This window comes from Peromyscus eremicus, chromosome 19 (assembly GCF_949786415.1).
Source record: "Peromyscus eremicus chromosome 19, PerEre_H2_v1, whole genome shotgun sequence".
Taxonomy (NCBI): Eukaryota; Metazoa; Chordata; class Mammalia; order Rodentia; family Cricetidae; genus Peromyscus; species Peromyscus eremicus.
The window spans coordinates 56,029,824-56,051,635 of NC_081435.1; the positions used below are offsets into that span (position 1 = coordinate 56,029,824).

Consider the following 21,812-nt stretch of genomic DNA (forward strand, 5'->3'; position numbering starts at 1 on the left):
TAAAGTTTATAAAAAACTTTTACTTTTCTCCAAAGATTAGCTGGAGAAGACAGAAGTGAATTACAAGAAAGTCTGACAGTCCAAGTGTCCAACCACCATGCACAGTCAAGTTTGAAAAAGAATTTGCTTTAAAAATGTGATTTTGACAAGCTCCAGTTAAAAACAATTTTACAAGGGTTCATTTCATCACATAACCAATATATCTTATAAACATAAGACTGGATTTAGATAGCCTTCTTGAAATAAGACCTACCCGTTAACTGGTAGGTACCTTCTCTGGTCTCTTACCCAGAGTCTGAACGGTAGATATTCATTCCCACAGAACTGGGCACTTACTGCCTTTGACTCTGGGCGTGGACTGCCCAGCACACACACTGCAGGCATCAGAGAACATGAAGCAAATTTGATTCTGAGGATATGGAAAAAGAACTCTGACTTCTTGGACACTAACTACTGCTTATTGCTGCAACTCATATACAATTCGTATGCTGGGTTCATTTCATTTTGAAAAACATTGATTTTTTTTTTCCCAAATGTTATTTAACTTAAAACAAAACCAAAAAACTATTTTTGTTCTTTAACCCTCAGAGGACTGATACATTTAGGCAAGTAAGTAACCAAAGAAGAAAAAAAAATTCAGAACACTTTCTTTGCCCAGTCTCCAGAGGGTTAAAGAGTGGGGTTTTCTCTAACATCTTATATAAGGCACCCTTATTCCACTTTTTTCTTAAAAGAAACTTTTTCTTTGGTTTCTTGTAATTTTTCAGTGAGTCTGTCCTTTGTCTCCTCCATTTTCTCTGTGATGAGCTCCTTAGTCTCTTCCATTCTGTCCTGTAAATACTCCTTGACAGGTGGTGGGGTTGACATGTAGCCATGACTTCGCAAATACTTGACAGTAAAGGATGTTCCTCCCAAGGTCACAGTGTAGCGGGCGGGTGTCGCAATCTTAAGGGAAGAAAAAAAGCAAACAGGCAGATCAACATCTGATTATGACTATAAACAAAATTAGGTTGGAACTGAAAATTCTGGTAATAATCAGCATACACTATTCAGTTTCAGAAGGTAAGTATATAATACTCTCTATGGTTTGTCTTTCTAACAATTCTGCAGACTTATTTTAAAATGGAGATTTCAGGGTTATCACAGACAGCTGCACTGAGACCCTAATGAATGCTAAGAGCATGGGAGCAGGTCTGCCCACAGGGCAGAAAGAGGGCATGTTCTGCTAACAGTAATACGGGCATGTTTCTGCGCCCTCAATCTCTGCCATGCACTACACATCTGCAGCTGAACTAGCAGGAGGCTGAGCAAGAGTCAGATACTTCCTTGCTGGTCTCACTTTTGCTCTGCTCTCAAATCACCTCCCTTAACTTCTGCAGGTGCACTACCATCTCACCACAGGGTCTGGAACTGATGTCTCCCAAGGCCACGGGAAACCCTTCTTTGTCTTGAGCAGAAAAGTAAGGACAGAAGCCAACAGGCCTGAAGCAGTGGAATGGCTTTGTAAAACAAATGGCCACATGGTCCCGGGAGCTCAAGCAGGCATATTACATAGCAACATTTGGAAAGTACCACTTATGCTCCCCCATTCTTCTCCCAATTGTTCCCTAGTCCCACCGACCTGCTCACGTCAGTTTTAATGGCTTCTGGGAACACCACCCACCATTAGCTGTGAACAGCCTGGGCCACTCGAAGATGATTCCCAGGCACTTGGAGCCAGGACCAGCCCCCACCCGGCCCTTCTCAGGTGCACTGGCCACTTCACTCTAGCTTTTGAACAAGGTCTGTAGACTCTTCACTTTCTCACTCCTGATGGCCTGTCCAGGTTCACACTTTTGCTGTCATCTATATATTAAGAATTCTTAATCTATAGCTCCATACTGCACCCCTTCCCTGAATTCAAATACATGTACAGCTAACTACCTAAATCATTTGCACTTGCACGTCTGACTCCATTTTAAAACTTAATATGCACAAACTTACTGACCTCTACTGTCCCAGTCAGACCTGCTTCTTCCAACATTTTACTCACCACAGGAAATGGTAACTTTGTTCTTCCAGCTACTCAGGCCAAAATGAATAGCTCTTAATCCGTTACTTTAACATAATTTGTATGCACATCATTAGGAAAGCCCATCAGTTTCTTTCAAACATATCCACTACCCAATTGTTTCTGACTGCCTCTCCAGACAGCACTAGGATGTGAACATGAGGACATGCAGTCTAGGCTTCTGCAACAGCCAGCCTCACCCCAATGGCTTGGATTTACCCCAGCCTTAATGTGAACTATTGTCACTGCAGAGGTGCAGTGGTTTGACGTCACACACTTAAAGTTACCCTGTAGTTTCCTGCCCTGTAGCACACAGGCTCCTGATCTGGCAAGATGTCTGCCTCTCTTGCTCATTCCAGTCACAATGATTCCTAGCTAGCCCTCTAGCATCCAGCAGTCCTCAAGGTTTCCTTCACTGGGACCAACCCCCCTACTCCCTCTCCCCAGTTCCCAGAGATACCAGATCAATCTGTTAAGTGCTCAGAGCACCTCCCATCTAAATCTGCAATCTGGGAGGACCGGGGGTGTAGGGATGGGAAAAACAAACTAACACACACCAAGACACCTCCTTATCTGGTTTATTCTTTCTTAAAATATTTTTAAATATTTATTTTATGTGCATGTGTGTTTTGCCTGCACGTGTATTATGCATTCAAGTGCTCTTAGCTATATTCTCATTCTCCTCCTCTTCCTCTTCCTCCTCCTCCTCTTCCTCCTCCTCCTCCTTCTGAGACAGGTTTCTGTTTAACAGCCCTAGCTGTCCTGGAACTCACTCTGTAGACCAGGCTGGCCTCAAACTCACAGTGATCCACCTACCTCGGCCTCCTGAGTGCTAGGATTTAAGGCGGGTGCAACCACCACACGGCCTCTTTTTTTTTTACTGTTCAGTAACATTTAGTATAAATATACATACACCACACACACACACACACACACACACGCACACACACACACACACACACACACACACACACACACACACACACACGCATGCCTGAGTATTTTCAACCCCTCCTTTTCTGTCTCTCCAATTGCCCTTGACCTGCCCACTCGTACTCCCTAGACTATACATGCTCTACATGGGAGGTACTTAGCAATGTTTCGTTTTCTTCCCTCCCTTTTTTCTTTTTTTTAAGAAAGGGTTTCACTGTCTCAGAACGTATCATATAGACCAGGTTGGCATTGAACTCAGAGAGCTGCTTCCTGTCTCCCAAGTGCTGGAACTAAAGGTGTGCTCCTCCATATCTGGCCCGACAGTGTTTTCTTGAGTCAGAGCTAGGTAAATCTTAGTAAGCTATAGTGCATGTTAGGGCATTTGAGGGAGCTCTGATGTGTACCCAGCTAGAGGCCCAGCACTCTCTTTATGTCTAGCATACCTCACTTTGGAGCTTTGCCTTAAGGAAGAAGGCATCTCTGCTGTTCTACTTGAGGTACTGTGGGTTACAGAAAACACAGGACATACTCCATTTCTCACCCTACAGAGGGACATGAGGGGGAGAAATCCACAGGGTTTGTAGCTTTCCAAATATACTAAGCACTAATGCACCTAAAAGTATACCAGAGAACAAAAAAACCAAAACAGGCCCCCGAATTCCTGAGAGTTCATAAGCACATAACGAACACACAATTAAATCAGATGCTATGAAGAAAGGAGAAAAAAATGACTTCAACTGCCATCGTGTACTCTGCTACATTGTGGTTAAATTTAACCTCCCATAGCTATAAAACACTGAATTTAATGTGAGAAAAACAGCAATTAAGCTTTGAGAAAAATTGAGCCCTCAGATGATTCTAGTACAGATGACAGGAAAAATATTACTTCTGAATAATACTGTAAATCATTATGCTATGTACTTTATACAACATAGTAACACCTACTTTCCCAACATTTTCATTTTATTTGGATATAGAAATCATAGAATCTTGCAGTTTCAAATGAAAAATGAGATTAATATAGCTAAATTCTATGATTTACAATGAGACTTCCCTTCTACAATAAAGATATTCAGGTCCATAGAAAGGCAACACTGTGTCTACATAGTCTGAGAAGTTAAGACTCTCTACAATGAGATACCTAAGAACTAAGCCTGACGTGTGGCACACAGAACAATTTGGATTAAGCCTTTGCACTCTCATTTGCTAAGGAAGGGTGAACTATTATAAGCAATAGATAAACAAATGCTAGATTTCAGTAACAAGTTAGGGTGGGAGGACTCCTGAGCCTGGCAGATTATGGCTTACCTGTTTTTAAGGCACTTCTCCCTAAAGCCACAGTTTTATTCCTGTACTTGCTGTTCATTAGAAATACAAAATGTCAAAGAGGATATTTAAATTATATATAAAGTTCAGAGCTCAATGTGAGTTTGACAGGAGTGTGCACTTGGTCGAGAAAGCAAGGAACCCACCTTAAACATGGCATATGCTGTCAGGGCATTCCCACTTTGGGAGTTTTTCAGGATGTCCACTACACTGTCAGGTAATCCACACATCTCTAGGAAAGGGACAACATTCACTCCTCTGAAAAAGAAACAAAAATTTAGTCACATATAAGTAACCCCTTAAGCACAGCACTTTAGGGAGATTATCTGAAAACATAAACTACAAATTTGCCACAATATATATTACATTTTATTTGCTCAGGAGGCTAAAGCTGTGGGCTCAAGAACTGGAGGCCAGGCTGGGCTACATAGCGAGGCCCTTTCTCAATAAACAAAACAACAGTAACAAACCCAACCCAAACTACCACCACCAAAAAAGGGAAAGTTTAGCAGCTGATTCTGTATTGCCTGCTTTCATTTCTCTCGACCCTTTCCTGAAGTTCAATACAAAAGTCGCACTGTCATCCTTCGGCTCGCACGGCCATTCAGTGAGTCTACTTAAAAAGCAGTACTTTGATTACAGTCCAAGTACTGGCTTGAACTAACAGGAGAGCGGTCAGAACTGTTCACTTGACGTTCATCTCCTCACCCAGACACCATTTTCCTTAGAACACACTGCAACTCACATTTCAGGATCTTAAATTCTTACCTTTAGAACTCCATCAATTATCAAATGAATTATTATTATCAAATGAATGAATGATTCTGTGGTTTGGACAAAGCCAACTATTCTAAAAGGAAGCCTTAATGCTTATTATCAGATAAGGAATATCTGTAATAGTAATTATTCTTTATCTAGTAATAAGGAATAATTACAATAAATTGCAACAGATTCTTGGAGGGAGAGAAGGGAGAAAATTCCCCAAGCTGGTAAGCCCTGACTTCTGTAATTTTAGTTTCCTTGTTTTATTATACCACATTGTTCTAATCTTTCCTGATTATAATTCTGTATCTCTGTATCAGGACAAGGAATCATCCACACAAACTTGTAATTATCACATTCAGGAAATTTAATACACATAATAGTATATGGTTTGTGTGGGATATCTTTCTGTATGCTTTGAATATGTGTTGCTCCCACTGGTTAATAAATAAAGCTGCTTTGGCCTATGGCAAGGCAGGAGAAGAGCCAGGCAGGAAATCCAAGCAGAGATGGAGAAGAAGGGTGGAGTTGGGGAGATGCCATCCAGCCACTCAAGGAACAAGATGCCAGCAGACCTAATGCCATGGCCACAAGGCAAAATATAGATTAATAGAAATGGGTTAATTTAAGTTGTAAGAGCTAGTTAGTGATAAGCCTGAGCAATAGGCCAAATGGTTTGTAATTAATTTCAAGCCTCTGAGTGATTATTTATTTACAAGCGTCCTTGATACAGGGTGGGACAGAGAAAAGCCTCTGTTTATAATGGTTACTACAAAGAAGTTTATTAACACAAAATCTGTAATTTAAAAAATTGCCCCAGTATACTCTTGGCCTCTCCTCTTTGCAGTCTCTTCTTCCCTGGAGGTGACTGTGAGATCCTCTGGGCAGAAGGCATGGGGTCTTTTAGATGTCCAGGATAGCAAGCATGCCATCTGCGAGTGGGATTGTTTTCTCATGAGGAAATTCAGGTTAAATACTGTCCTACAGGGAAGGCTTGCAGGTTGAGCTATGTCTGGTTTAGCATATGACAGCAATTTATAGCATCCCTTTCTCTCCCTTGTCTCATTGCTGGCAATTCAAAGGGTGCCTTTTAACAAAGGCAGGGTCCTCACGTTGCTCCATTATAACTGTCTCTTTCCTTTGTCATTAAGAAAGGGAACTGCCTGGACATACTAAGACAGTTGTATGCTATTTATTTATTTTTAATATAAAAATAATTGGGCTAACAGGGGAAAAGGTGACTTCTCTATGACACTAAGCCACCCGGGAGTAGTCTGAGTAGATACTGCTAATCATTACCCAGGAGGACTAGCTGGCATTAAAAATAAGAAATCAGAATGGCAGAAAGAACTATCTTAAAAAGGTAAATTTCAAAATCAACCAGGAGCTCAATATACTACCATTTATCTACACAGTCAATTTCCTTTTAAGACAACAATAAAATCCTATTAAAGTAAGGCCCAGTATTAGACTTGGCCTTTTAATGGATTAAGTCTTTAAAGTAACATCCTATCATAACAAGCTAGTTTAATCTCCCAGCACAAAGATGATTATGAAATTATTTCATAATTTCCTACTTCCAACTAAACCCAGCACATAAAATCTATACAGTTAACACCAATAATAAGTAAAGACAAAATCTGACTAAATAAGAAAATGAATAAGAAAACATTTATCAGAAAGATAAGAATCTGAATCAAACCAGAAGATCCTTTCTGGCCTGGCAGGAATGTGTGCTTACTAATTGTCAGTTTATGGACAGCTCAACAAGGCCTAAAGAATATTCACTATCTAGAGGAAGTACAGTAAGCATCAGCAGAGCTGTGGCTGAGTGCATCTGTGTGAGTAGGAACCTGAGTCTATGCACACACAGAATATGAAGGCAGGGACAACATAGTTGTTATTGAGCCTTATGTGACTACACAGAATACTTATGTTTAGAGAACATAGATCTATGCCACCTTTTCCAGACAGCAGCAGTCAGGAAGCTCAGTATAAAGCATACCCATTAGCATAATTTAGTTCTGTCTGAAATAAATACATTAAGAGCTCCAGAACATTGCTACTTAGCTAAATATAGAATGATATTTTACTTTCAGGTTGTGGGAGTAACTAAGACAATCAGGTCAGAAATACAACACTGATGCCAATGTCCATCCTTCCAGAAACAGTTCTTTCTCCCTTTCTTTAACAGTAAGTAGACAACCAACAAGGAAAGAGTGCTTTCCAGTTAGGACAAAATAAAAAGAACTACAATGGTTTTGTTAGCTGGATGGAAAACTGGAGCTTAATACACCCGACTTCAACCTGACAATAAACCATTCCCATTGGAATATATACCAATTTGTTTTCTTCTGTAGACAGTATTTTCCAAGTATTACTTGTGGTTAAGTCATCCACTCAAATATGTGAACTTCAATCATGTATAATCTGCACCCATTAGGAGAAGCTGTCATTCTGGGCACTAGGTGGTAGCTCTGGCTATCGGAGTCCATGTTGACCAACAGCCCCGGGGCAAGCTGTGACGCCCAAGGTGTGTGATTTTAAATCAGGCAGTCTCACGTCTGTATTCTGACACAGCATTTTACAGAAGAAGAGGAAAGACAAGGTTATGTATTTTACAGGGGATTGACAGAATCACCCCTGCTGCTTTAGGTGAACTAAAGAAATCTGGAATACAGCTAGTATCTCCAGAATATTTAGGGTCTGCTTTTTCAATAACATAATTTGTTTATCAAAGAAGCAAGGAGAAGTAAAAGGAGGAAATTCTTTTTAATAGGCTGTTAGGTAATATTTTGATCGTATTCTGACAATAAAGCTTGCTTGGAGTCAGAAGGTGGAGCTAGCCACTAGCTGACCAAAATGAACCACAGAGGTTTTGGAGGACTGAGGACAGATAGGAGACAGGATATAGTAAGGTGGGACTGAGAGAGGATCAGCCCTTTTGGAGGGAGGAAGGAGAGAGAGGAGATCACTGGTTGCTTCTCTGCTGCTTCTCTCATCATTCAGGTTCTTACCCAGATAGCTGACTCCTGAGTTTTTATTGACAAAGAATAATCAGATAAATGCTACAATAGGCCAAACACCAACCTCATGTTCAGTTAACTAAAGACATAGGTTTCCCCCAAGACCAGAAACTGGGAGAAGACATGACCTTTGACAATACTGAACCACAAGACTCCTCAAGCAGCTCCAGAAAGAAAATGTAGTATGTCTAAAGCCACATACCAGATGGCAGGACTAAATGGCCATCAGAACGGAATACCTTCTGTCAACAAATAGGGCAGTTCTGAGGACTTCTACAAATATTCAACATGTATAGAAAGTGTCTTTAACAAACAACATAATGCAAAGAAAGAAACAGAGCATCATCAATTACATAAAACCTGTCCCTCTAGAACTGCAGTGAAGAACACCCAAACCCCATGTTCCCCAGGAAGAGCATCCCATTTCCTGCCATCTTGGGAAGCTACTGTAGCTATCTTGGCAGGAAGGAAGATTATCTAAAGGGAGACACTTGTCCTTCTGCAGTCAGCTATCAGACTGTTGAGACAGTGGTCCCCAAGGACTGGAACTGCCTCAGGGGCATCTGCTAAAAGGAAAATGCTAGAGCCCTGGAGGCCAGCCAAAAGAGGGTAGAGGGCTTGTTGACTTAATGAACAGATGTAAGCCAAGACAATGGTGGAAAGTGATGAATGTGACCACACTCTGACCAGGACTGATTAGTAATACCTACCTCTTGTCTATTTCTATTTAAATCTAAACCTCACGTCAGTACCACAAAGATGGACTCAGGTCTGTGTTTGTGGCTAGTGGTAACAGGACCCATGCTGGTCATAGTGAATCCACCAGCTTTCTCTGCTTTTCACCATTACTTGTCTTTTAAAGTAGAGTACTAAAGGGGGCTAAGCCTGGGCCCAGAATTTGACCCTAAAAACTCTGGTAACAGTATTTTCTATTTAGGAGGCTCATCAGCTTTCTGCCAAACACAACTGTCATATTTTGTTAATGCCTTATTACCAAGCCATTAAACACAACCAGGCATTAAAAATGAGTGGACTTTGATTAAAAGAGTTAGCAAGTGTCTTCCCATGCCTAGGCCACTCCTCGGGCCAAGGCATGTGGCTCTTGAGGGCAGAACTGCAGGTTTCCCCGCTTTCCAGCAGAGTGATGAATACACCTTACCTTAAAAGGCAGGAACTGTAACAAAAAGGATGCATTTAAACACTTTATATTGAACACCAGAGGGTAGGCCTACCAATCTCACTTCTGATCAGAACAAAATGTCTTACCATGTTATGAATCAGAGTGAATAATCAGTCTCAGCCTGCCATGAGTTCAGGTTAGCTAGGCTCTGGCAAAAGATAGCCTGTCAATTTTCTACCAATACCATTCACCCACCCAAACGAGTAGCTTTTCACATGTAGAAACACCAATGAAACATGTAAGTATAGAACTCATGGTTCTGTGGGCTAGTAAGATGGCTCAGTGGTTAAGGCGCTCGCTGCTCAGCCTGCTGGCCTGAGTTCAACCTGGGGCCCACATGGTGGAAGGAGAGAAGTGACTCCTGCAAGTTACCTTCTGAACTCCCATCCATCCAACAATAAATAAACGTAACCAAACAACAACAATGGCCTTACTTCTGAGTCCTCCTAAACATGCAAAGCTGTCAGCAATGAGACCAGGAGACAGCTCAAAGAGAGACAAACCTACTCAGTTCCACCTCTCACTAGCTGAATTATTTCCCCTCATCCAAACTCTCCACATTCATAAATGGGAAGAACCGCACCACTTACTGTATTTGGTTGTTGAAGGAGTGAATGAAGATGGCAGTTAAAAACTGATCAAAACACCCGTACCCATAAACAAACTTTGTTAGATATTCTCATTAAATGTGAAGACAGCTACAAAAAGTAGTTTTCCTCTATCAATGAAGGCACGAGAGGGAGAAGGGCTGGAAAGAGAGCTCAGTGGTTAACAGTGGATGCTGTTTTTGCACAGGACCAGAATTTGGTTCCCAGCACCTCCATAGGGCAGCTCACAACCACCTCTAACTCCAGCTCTAGAGGAATCTGATGCCTCTGGCCTCTGTGGGCACCTGCATTCACATGTACATACCCCCAACAGACACAAGTGCATATCAGAAACAAATCTTAAAAAACAAAAAACAAAAAACAAAACTGAAGGGCCAGTGAGATGGTTTGGTGGGTACAGGTGCCTGCCTGCATTCTGACATAGCTCAATCCTGGGCACACAAGGTGGAAGGAGAGAACTGACTCCCGCAAGTTGTCCTCTGCCCTCCACGTGCTCGGCCACACACATACACACATACAGATAATAAAGTCAAAACTATTTAAGGCTATCAGTATAAACAAGAAGACTAACATTGTGATAAAACGTGGGAAGGCAGTCAACTAAGCCAAGACTTACTTTATAGCTGCATAGTAAAATGTTCCAAACCAAATACCGGAAGTTATTAGATGCACAGGAATTAAAACTTTTCCATATTGTCTAAAGGTTTTCTTAAATCGTTGATAAAGACTAATAGACTTGTCTTGTAAAGGATCTTGCTCTTCCTTTTTTTCGGATGGAGAGTCTCGGGATGTGGCACTGGAAGATAAAACCCTCTTGGATAAAATATCCTGCTCCCATCGTTCCTGGTGAAGGACTCCTAGCTGGGGTGGCTGAGCATCTAATAGATTCCTTTGCTTTGCAAGGCACTGAACAGCAGGTAAATGAAGCCACTGCTTTCGAAGGTGTGGTGTCCAAACCACTCTGCATTCACCTCTACGCCAAAGTAATGGTCCTTTTATGCTCCGGTGGTATTCAAAGAGCCTGGCTTTCTGTGGTTCTGAGAATGTCCTGAGTGCCAGCCGAGACATAGTCCGTGGTACATTCCATTGCATTTTGAAGGATGGTGATGGATTTCAGCTTCTACAGAGACTAGATTTAGAAAAATTATTGTATTATACACAGATTTCCATTTTAAGTCAAACTACTTAAAAATTACCCATTATCCATTAGAAATAAAAGGACAGACAAACTGCTACCTAATCTGCAGGAAATGTGGTAAGGAACATAGTTTTAAGGCACTGGGATTTTAACATTTCATAAAACACATCCTTCAAACACAAGCAGTCTGCTTAGCAGATATCACAGAGGGTAATATTAACAAGCCCTTTCCCAACTAAAACCAGGATGTTTGTAAGGACTCTTCTGTTGTACAAATCTGAGTTCAGATGTTTAGGGGACATAATTCCATGTACTTTGCTTGCAGACTTTGCCTAAGTCAACAAGTAAAATGATGACTGCTTTAACAGGGCTCTTACAGAATCATGTGCTACTTCTGATACAACCCTCTCTGTAAATCCGTCGCTTTCACAAGGGTTAAGGTTTGGATAGCTGTGATCAGTAGCATCTATTCTATAACAGCCTTAGTAATAACAAAGTTGTAAATCACATACATTATTGATGATGGTAACAAACAGCCTGGTATTTTATCTCCTTTCCCCCCTATATCAAGAGAAGAGAAAGAGAAAAAAAGTGTCTCATAATTTGACTTGGCATTAGTGTTGAATTCAGAGTGACAAGGTACTTGGGAGGCAGGGGGATCACAAGATGGGGGCTGGGGGGCAGCCTGGGCTACAAAGGGTGATCCTGTCTGAAGAATTCAAGGGGCTGGAGAAATGGCTCAGCAGTTAAGAGTACTTGTTGTTTTTCCAGAGGACCTGAGTTCAATTCCCAGCACCTATACCAAGCAGCTTACAGCCCTCTGTAATTCCTGCCCCAGGGGATTCAACACCCTCTTCTGGCCACACATACAATCATGCCAAGATAACCTTCCCTCACTCCACTGAAAGAGAAGATATACTTTTAAAAGAATATGGACTTCAGAAAAAGACAGTCCTTAATCAAGAATATTTTTGAGCAAAGCATTTAGTCTTTTTAAATGCATGTTTCTCAGTAGTAGATGGAATTTTAAGAACTACCAATGTATAGTCCTTATTCCATCCCAGCAATTTATTACTTCTAACATTGTAAAAACAGATGATCTTATATTTTAAATTGCATTACTACTAACAGCCAGTAAGAGTTCAATAAAAAACTAGTAGTTCCTAATACCTACTTTTACATGAAGGCTCATTATCTGGAGTAGACAGTTGACAGAGAAGGCAAAATCTGTCATCATATAAAAACCTTTATTAATGAATTATCCAGCTTATAAGATCAACTCTAACTTATTTCTTCTCTAGTAATTAATATCATTTCCTACCAGGCTCTCACAGATAACCCTACATCAAGTATTATGTGGTAAGTGAAAATTCCATTGTAGACTCCCTTCATAAAGGGGTACTGCTTGTGTGTTGACATGGGTTCTCTGTTCACTTCCTACTATCCTAGAGGATCCATAGGCTGCATTCCATAGCACTAATGCCCTACTTGTAAAAGCTGCTGCTTTAGTGGCTGCTAAAGCTAAGCCTGATCCTGTAGAGATATCCAACATTGTTATTGCATATTTTTGTGAGCATTGGTTTTGTACTGGTTCTGTAGTCTAACTATATAAGGAAGTCAAAAAAGTATCTGGCTTGTGTATATTTGTCAGTATTCTGAATTTAAGCTTTTCCAGTGGTGTTTTGTGTTCTTCATGTCTCTCTGTATTGGCCTTCATATCTTGTGCCATGTGACTTTCTGGTTCCTATCTATGTTCCACTTAATTTTTTAAAGACTTATTTGTATTTCAATGTGTATGTGCAGATACCCGTAGAAGCCAGAAAACTGTGTCAGATTCTCCTGGAGCTGGAGTTACAGGCAGTTTTAAGTCATTCAACATGAGTACTGGAAATCTGAAAGAGCAGCAAGTGCTCTTAAAGACTGACTCATCTCTCCAGACCATTTTCCACTTACATATATCAGGGGCGCCCGTATGTCCTTTAAATACACACTAGCTCAAGTGGTATATTTTTTAGGATATGGGTCTTTACTGTCCATTCTCTCCTTCCCTTCTCATTATTTCCTATCCTTTTCCTTGGGAATTCCTAGTATGTCCCATTCTCTCTTTGTAAGAGTTATGGGTAGAAATGTATGCTTATAGTAACTGTTTTAATTAACTTTAGTTCAGGTAGTTTGCACTCTATGTTTATGTTCTTATTAGTGCTTCTATCTGGTATTATACTCAGTTGTTTCTGAATCATCTTTCTGAGGCAAAATTTTTTTAATGAAGTTTCTTATAATCCTTTTCAAGACTGGCATGGTCAAAAGTCTTTGCCATTTCTTTCAAAGTAATTTTTGGGTTCACTTGTGGAAGCCCAGGGCTAGGCCACTTGTCACTGCCCACGAGTCTATGAACATGTAAGTTTGGGTTTGTTTTTCTAATTACAGAGTCTGGCTGGAAGTAGCACTGCTCTACTCTCTGCATGCTGTGGGACAGTGAAATGTCTTGTTCAATGCCCTGGGACTGCACTGTTCTGCAGTTTGAGGGCTATAATTCTCCATTTCATTTTTTTCTTGAGCTTTGATGGCTAGCAGGGGTATTATCTGACCACGCAGGGCTCCATTTCTGATATTGGGATGGTATGTTCTGCCCTTGAAATGAATTCTGGCAAGTCTATCTCTATTTTGTGTATCCTTTCTTTGAGGAGCCCTGACTTAAAGCCAACACCCCTGCTTTGCAAGCACTATTTCTAGGTAACAAGTTTCTGGCCAACTTGGATACCTGCCAACTCTTTTGGACTAAACTTTATCTAGTAGAGCAAAGGTACCATATACCTGATTATATTAGGCCTCTTGCTAGTACAAAAGTCTGCATCATAAGTTAGCTAAATACTTTTTCCAAAAGTACATTATTTATTTGGTGCTCCAGAAATTTAGTTTTCCAGAATTTTACTGGAATAAAACTATGTTGTGTTTATATGTTCCTTGATCCAAAATAGCCATGTGTTATAATGACATAACCTTAATTGTGCAATAGGTGTTGCGTATTACATTTTATAAAGTATAAAAATAATCTTTTAATGGTTTTTGATCCTGTTGTTCTTCTCCCCAATAAAATTCTGTGATTTTTTTTTTTTTGTATGTGTGTTTTTAGGATGATGTTTACATAGGGTAAGTGTTGCTTCCAGTAACCAAATAGAACTTGGCAACCTTTGCACATCCTCTTTAGATGTAAGTAAGCACCCTACTGCCCTAATTTTTTTTTCTTGCTTTTGATTATATACCTGCCATTTGATGACCATTGAAGTCCTAAAATTTTTTAAGCGGTGTCTGGTCTTAGTTTTTCCTCATTAATTCTTTTTCCACCCTAATCACCTAGCCACTTTCATAATCAACACACAACACTCTGTGACTAAATATGCACCCCTTTTCTTCTTCTTTTTTATTTAAAACACACACACACACACACACACACACACACACACACACACACACCATGCAATTCCTCAGAGGGACAACAACAGAATATTTTCTCTTTCAAGGTGATCTGGACACTATATTTCAATTAAAGTCAGATCTCATTGTACAAGGTTAACACGACTCTGACATTAAAACCAGACAATGGTACAACTAGTATCACTGGTGAACAGACAACACTAACACCCCCCCTCCCCCAAAAAATACTGGCAAATCAATTCTAACTACATAGCCAAAAGTTTATACAGCATGAAAAGTGAGATTTACCGGGGTGCAATAATGCAATAATGTTTCAACGTATGAAAATTAAAAGACCTAACAACACATCAGCTTAATGGAAAATTGTGATTATCTTTATAGATGTAGAAAAAGAACATATGCAATAACAGGTATGGAAGAATCAGTATTCAACACAACTTCTACATGTGTCAGACCTACAGCCAATGCCATACTAAAATGAAGAAAACCTCACCGTGTTTCTTCTCATATCCGAACACAAGGATATCTACTCTTTTTCAATACATCACTTTAGCCAAAGCAATGATGAAAGGGAAGTATGTAAGTGTATGAAGAGAAATAAAATTATCTTTGTTTGCAAATGACATTATCCATTAAAAAAAAAAACCTAGACTCTACCAAGACTCACAGAATTGGCAAATTTAATAAGCTGCATGATAAAAAAAACATATAAAGTCTATCATTTTTATTTACCAATTTAAAACATGCATTTCTTGGGAATTAACACCAAACCTTGATACAGACCCAGCTTTCCTCCTTCCAGTGGGCTTTCCTCTCTAACCTATCCCCATCCCATTGTGTCAGCCTCCGATACCAAGACATACTAACTATCTACCTGGGCCCCCTGTGGCCATATCAGGCTGGGACTCAGGTAGGCAATTCACACCATCCCTCCTGTCCTCCATTATCATCCCCCCTTCTTACCCTCAGCTCTGTAATAACCAGCTCGAAGGTGCCCCTTCTCCCACTTCAATTCCATTCACTGGAGGTTCTTGATACAAGTGCAGGATCCCCCTAGCCTGCTCATCCCTGTCTCTCCAGATTATTCTTTGTCTTACTGTAACTCACTTTCAGGGGCCCTTCCTCACATCACATCTCTGACTTCCTGGGGAGTCCACCTCTTGGTGTGGACAGGACCCCTTAGCTCTTTCCCTTGGCTTCTCTCAGCCTTTTCTCCTAGGCCATCTCTTACTCCTCTCTGCCACCCACTACTACAAAAACACTCTCTGTAGGCAACCCACAGCCACACACTTTCCGAGATCAGCAGAAACCAAGGACTGAAACAGTCACCCTACAAAGATCAAATATCCACACCTAGAATCACCTCAGTCATCAGAACTCCAGGTGCCTAGAAACCAGCACAAAAATACAAATATTAACAGCCAAGACAATATGCTTCCACCAAAAACTGTAATCTTAGGAACTAGGCCCTGAGAAATGTAATACAGCCGAAGCACAAGACAAGGACAAGGACTTCAAAATAGCAATTATGAACATGTTCAAGGACATTAAAGAGGATATGAACAAATTCCATAAGAGAGTTTGTGAAAACAGAAACAAACAGTGGAATGAAAATAGAGAACAATTCATGACAGGAAAGTATTTAACAAAGAAATAGAATCACTAGAGAAAACCCAAACTGAGATAAAACTGGAAATGAAAAACTCAGAGGTAAGCCTCACCAGTAGAGTACAAGACATGAAACAGAATCCTGGGTACCGAGGACATGGCAGAAGACATGGGGGTCCCAGTCAAGGAAATGTCTAAACCTCTATGCGCAAAACATGAAGGACACCTAGGTCTCCACGAAAAGACCAGATCTACAAATTACAGGAATAGAGGAAGAAGAAACCAAAGTCAAAGAGAAAATATTTTCAACAAAACCATGGAGGAAAATTTCCCCAACCTAAAGAAGGAGGTGTCTATCAAGGTATAGGAAGCATACAGAACATCAAATAGGCAAGACCTTTAAAGAAATCCCCCACAACACATAATAATCAAAGCACTGAATGTATAGAACAAAGAAAGAATTTAAAAGCTGAAAAGGAAAAAGATCAGGTAATATATAAAAGCAGGCCCATTAGAACAGTGGTTCTTAACCTGTGGGTCATGACCTCTTTGGGGATCAAACCACCATTTCACAATGGTCACCTAAGACCATTGGAAAACAAAGATACTTGCATTATGATTCATAACAGTAGCAAAATGACAGTTATGAAGTAGCAATGGTTGGGGGATAGGGTAACCACGACACAAGGAACTGTATTAAAAAGCCCAGTAATTTTAAAAGCTAACTAGTATCCCAAATATTGTATTATCTCATAATAACCTTTATTTCTCAAGTGGGTAAATTCTAGGTCATATAATCACTAATAAAATCTAGTGCAATTTTTTTTTTGGTGTGTATGTAGGTGTGTTAGTGTCCCTCTGTGGCTAAATATTTAGACAAAAGCTTCACATGAACAACTCAGAGCAGCTCTGTCTGTAGTTTTCTGTAACAATGGCAATGTTCTACATTCACTATGAACAATAAGGCAGGTGCTCTTGATGGGCAGGCTACTCGACACTTGGAGTCTGACTAGTGTGACTTAACTACCCAAAAATTTCAGCTTTTACTTAGAAAAAATAAAAATAAAAAGACAATAGTCACAGATTCCTGAAGCTACTGTAAATCGGAAAATTTCAGAGAATAACTAAAAACTAAAATAGATACTATGTTAACTGAACTACTTGGCACATCAATATAATGGATACTATTAGTTGCCTACTCAGAACACTTTTAGAAGCCCCGTTTAGGTAGTTTTATTAACTTTCTCTTGGCTTCAATATTGAAATCTGATTAAAACTCCATTGGGGGTAGGATATCTGCAAGAAGGCTCCTAAAGGCACTTGCAGCTAAGCCTGATGGCCTGAGTTTGATCTCTGGAACCAACATAGTGCAAGGAGAGAACCTTGCAAATTACGTTTTGACTTCCATATGCATCCAGTGGATCACATGCAAGAGTACACATACTCATACACACAAATGTGGGGAGAAATAACAATGTACAGGTTCTGATGACTGTTGTTAGTTCAGAGTGGGCCTGTTGCTGTGGAATAATTGTCTTGTACGCTGTGAAGATTTGTCACTCGAATTGGTTTAATAAAACACTGGTTGGCTAGTAGCTGGGCAGGAAGTTAGGTGGGAAAGCAAAACAGAATGCTGGGAAGAGAAAAGGTGGAGTCAAGAAGTTGCCATCCAAATGCAAAGGAAGCCAAGATGAGAATGCCACATTGAGAAAGGGTACCAAGCCATGTGGCTAAACACAGGTAAGAATTATGGGTTAATTTAAGTGTAAGAGCTAGCTAGTAACAAGAGTGAGCTACCGGCCAAGCATTTATAAGTAATATTAAGCCTCTGAGTCAGTTAATTGAGAAATGGCTGCTGAATATTTGGGAACAGGCAGGTGGGGGAGAAACTTCTGTCTACAGTTAGTGACAGAACAGTTTAAGGAATTGGGGGTGGGGGGTGGTTTTAGGAGGGAGGTGAAGGGGGTGGGTGGTGCTGCTGGCTTATTTCCTACCCAAACACATACAACAGCGACTACAGGAAGCTTGACAGCTCTTCAGTATCCAGGCTTGGAGCCACACTAACATGTTAAGGCAGAGCTAGAGCTCTGGAACAAGAAGAAGAGTCTTCTTGCCTTTTAAACTTCTTGTTACTGTCTTCTTCCATTACTGTTAGAGCCAACTTAAGTCCATTTCTGGTACCTAAAGCAGAAAGTAATTTACTGGTAAAGCCAGGTGTGTAAAGCTATCATCTGCTACTCCAAAGTGCTCCAAACACACAAAACTACCGTCTGTTTGGCTTTCCTCCTCATACTGCTGAACCATTTAAGCAGCATTTATGATATGAAGTCTTTTACACATGAACTGACTAAAGATCATTTTTGAATGAGATTAATGGCACCAGTTGCCCGAATTTTCAATCTCACTAGTGCTTATAGAATGACTTTAGTTTACACAAGTCTATGTTGTAGATACACTGTGGAGAAAAAGGAAAAATACAAAATGTTTAGAGATCTACTCTCCAAAGTTTGTTTTTTAAAAAAGGGTACAGAGGTCAGACAAAGATATATTTGAACTACAGACTAAAGAACAAAAACCCATATACCAGTGAGTCTTTTGATAATACAAAGGTTAATCAATTTGTATGAAAATTAGCAGGGGTCAGTGCACTAGAATATCACATCTCAAAAACCGCTTGGTAGGTTCAAGAAAAAAATTTAGGTAGTACATAGGGTACAAGTGTTTCCTAAAATAGGAATGGTACTTTTAGAAGCTAGAAATCCATACAGGTTCTTGCTTTATCATTCATGATAAAAATTATTTTGAAAAAAAGAAAAAAGAAAAAAGAATCAGAATTGAAGATTCTACTTTTGCCCCCAAATACTCTAATGCCTCAGTTTCTTGACCTCTTATCTTTAATGACCTCACCCTCTGATACACCTCAGCCACCCCACTTTATAAACATTTCATACATTTCCACTGGTAATTATCAATAGCTATACTCCACTATGAACTACTTTGTGTCCACAATATCCTACATTTCTGTCACTTCTTCTAGACTGTCATCATTGTAAAGTCTTCCATATCATGGAGTCCTATCTTTATTTAACTTTCTTAGGAAGGATAGAAAGCTAGGGAATTACAGTGACATGGGGAAAAGCCTGGGAGATGGAGGAGGCTATGTTCCTGAGACCTTATCTGTTTCAACTACAGAGAAAGGCAGGAAAAAGAGAATGATGAATGCATGCTTCTGGTCAGCTTCCTTTCTCTATGATACAGGCAAGGATCCTAGCAAGAGAATGGTCCATAGTGGACCTGCCTTCCCTACTCAGTTAATGTAATTAAGATAATCACTGACTACATAGCCGAAGGCCATCTCCCAAGTGAGTCTAGACCCTGTTAAGTTGACAACCATAGCCAACATGGCTCCCTTATTGGGTATGTAATTCTGTGTACAAACCTTGGATTTCTCTCTCTCTCTCTCTCTCTCTCTCTCTCTCTCTCTCTCTCTTTCTCTCTCTCTCCTCTCTCCCCGTTCCTTTCTTTTCTTTTCAAGACTGGCTCTCCCACAGAGCATAAGCTGGTCTGGGTTTGGGGTTATCCCGGCCTCAGTCTTCTGATGGCAGAATTGTTTTTAGCGTGTCTGACTGGATTCATGTTCCCCTTTCTCTTCTCAATCTACCTTTAATTGGCACTTCTGGCAGTTCCTTTATTCTCTGAGAGTCTCTGGAGTTTAAGAGTGTTGTTTTGTTTCATATTACTTGTTGGCATACTTTCCTAGTGGATGTACCCATCAGCTGTTTTTTCTGTAGACGTAGTCTATGTTAGACGGTACTGGAGATTGGGCTCAGTGTCCTGAGCACACAGGTGGAGTGGTTAGCTACTGAGCTATACCATTAGTTCAGTACACCTCAATCATACTGTAAGCCAGCTCTACCTGAATACAGAAAACACTTCAATTTGAAAGAATAGGGGTGATTGAAATACCTAGTCATGAACCCACCCCAGAAAAGTCCCAATGCAGAAGCACAAGAAACAAGAACTATCAAAGCAATGTGACTTGTCCAGAAAATATTCATTCTACAGTACAGAATTCCACTGAGAGTTGGGTACACAGAATCTCAAATAACTCAACAGAATGCTTGTAAGAATGTTCAATAAAGTCAAAGATGACATAAGTAAACTCCTGAATGATTTCAAAGAAAATTAAGTAATCAGTTGAATGAAATAAGGAAGACAGTATAGACTATGAAAGGGGAATTCAATAAAGAAATAGAAACACTGGGGCTGGAGAGATGGCTTGCCCTGCGTAAGGCCTGGAGTTCAGACACCCAGAATCTATGTAAATGCTGGATGGGCACAGTGGGCCATCTGTACTTCCTGCCTGGAAGGAAGGCAGAGAGGGGATCCTCAGAGCAAGATACCTAGTAAGATCCTGCCTCAATGAAAATGGTGAAGAGTGGTTAAAGATGATTCCCAATATCATCCTTGGGACTCTGGGACTCTACATGCTCAACATGTGCATGCTCACTTGCACACAATGCAAACATGCATATACATAGGCATGCACACCGAACACATGAAAATGGTAAAAACAGATAACAGAAATTTTACAAAACCTCAATATATCAAATAAAAATTTAGGTGGGCCGGGCGGTGGTGGCGCACGCCTTTAATCCCAGCACTCGGGAGGCAGAGCCAGGCGGATCTCTGTGAGTTCGAGGCCAGCCTGGGCTACCAAGTGAGTTCCAGGAAAGGCGCAAAGCTACACAGAGAAACCCTGTCTCGAAAAACCAAAAAAAAAAAAAAAAAAAAAAAAAAAACAAAAAAAAAAAAAAAAAAAAAAAATTTAGGTGGAATCCTTACCACTAAAACAGATCAAATGGAAGACAGAACATTGGGTCCTGGAAACAAGGTAGATGAATTAGAAGTCAAAAGTAACAAGAAAGGCAGAACATGTGAGATCTATGGGACAACATTAAAAATCAAGGTGGAAGGGCAAGAATCACACCCAAGGTGTCCACATGCCACACTCATACTCGCTATACAAACACAGACATTCACATAAACACATAGACAGCCCCCAAGGTTTTAAAAATGAAGAAAAAAATAGTAAATATTGCTGTTTGTGGAAATGGGAATCTTTATACACTGCTGATGAGAATGTAAATCAACTCAGCCAATGTAGAAAAAACTAAAAACAGAACTGCCATATTGATTTAGTGATATCACTCCTGGCAATACATACAAAGAAATACAAACCAATATATTCCAAAGATACCTCCTCATTAATGTTTATTGTGTTATTACTCACAACAGCCAACTTCTGGAATTAGCCTAAGTGTACACTAAGAGATAAATGGATGGAGGAAATGTGGTACATATACAAAATAGTTTTGTTTAGCCATAAAGAATGAAACTATGGTGGCGCTGGGGAGATAGTCAGTAGGTAAAGTGTTTGCCTGCATTTGTGCAGACCTGAGTGAGACTTACCAGAACTCATGCAAAAGCCAGGCCCAGTGGTACCTGTCTCTAATCCCAGTGCCCCTATGATGACATGTGAGAACACAGGAGAATCCCCAAAAACTCAGGCCACGGGTACAACAAAGAGACCATGTCTCCAACAAGATGGAAGGCAAGGATTGACAGCCAAGGTTGTATTTTGACTTTCATACTCCTGCCTGCACACGCACACGCACACGCACGAAATACTGTCATTTGCCTGGAAATGGTACAACTGACAATCACTATGTTAAGTGAAAAAAGC

General features: G+C 40.3%; 1 protein-coding gene across 1 annotated transcript in view; it reads right to left on the minus strand.

Annotated features, from left to right (window-relative positions):
* Fam210a (family with sequence similarity 210 member A) overlaps window positions 1-21,812 on the minus strand; it is a 24,917-nt gene continuing 3,105 nt past the window's right edge. Inside the window, exons 2-4 of the mRNA XM_059246625.1 lie at window positions 10,502-11,014; window positions 4,456-4,567; window positions 1-945 (exon numbers count right to left, since the gene is read on the minus strand). Coding sequence (XP_059102608.1) covers window positions 712-945; window positions 4,456-4,567; window positions 10,502-10,977 — 822 coding nt within the window. The 5' untranslated portion in view covers window positions 10,978-11,014 and the 3' untranslated portion in view covers window positions 1-711. The remainder of the gene's footprint in view (window positions 946-4,455; window positions 4,568-10,501; window positions 11,015-21,812) is intronic.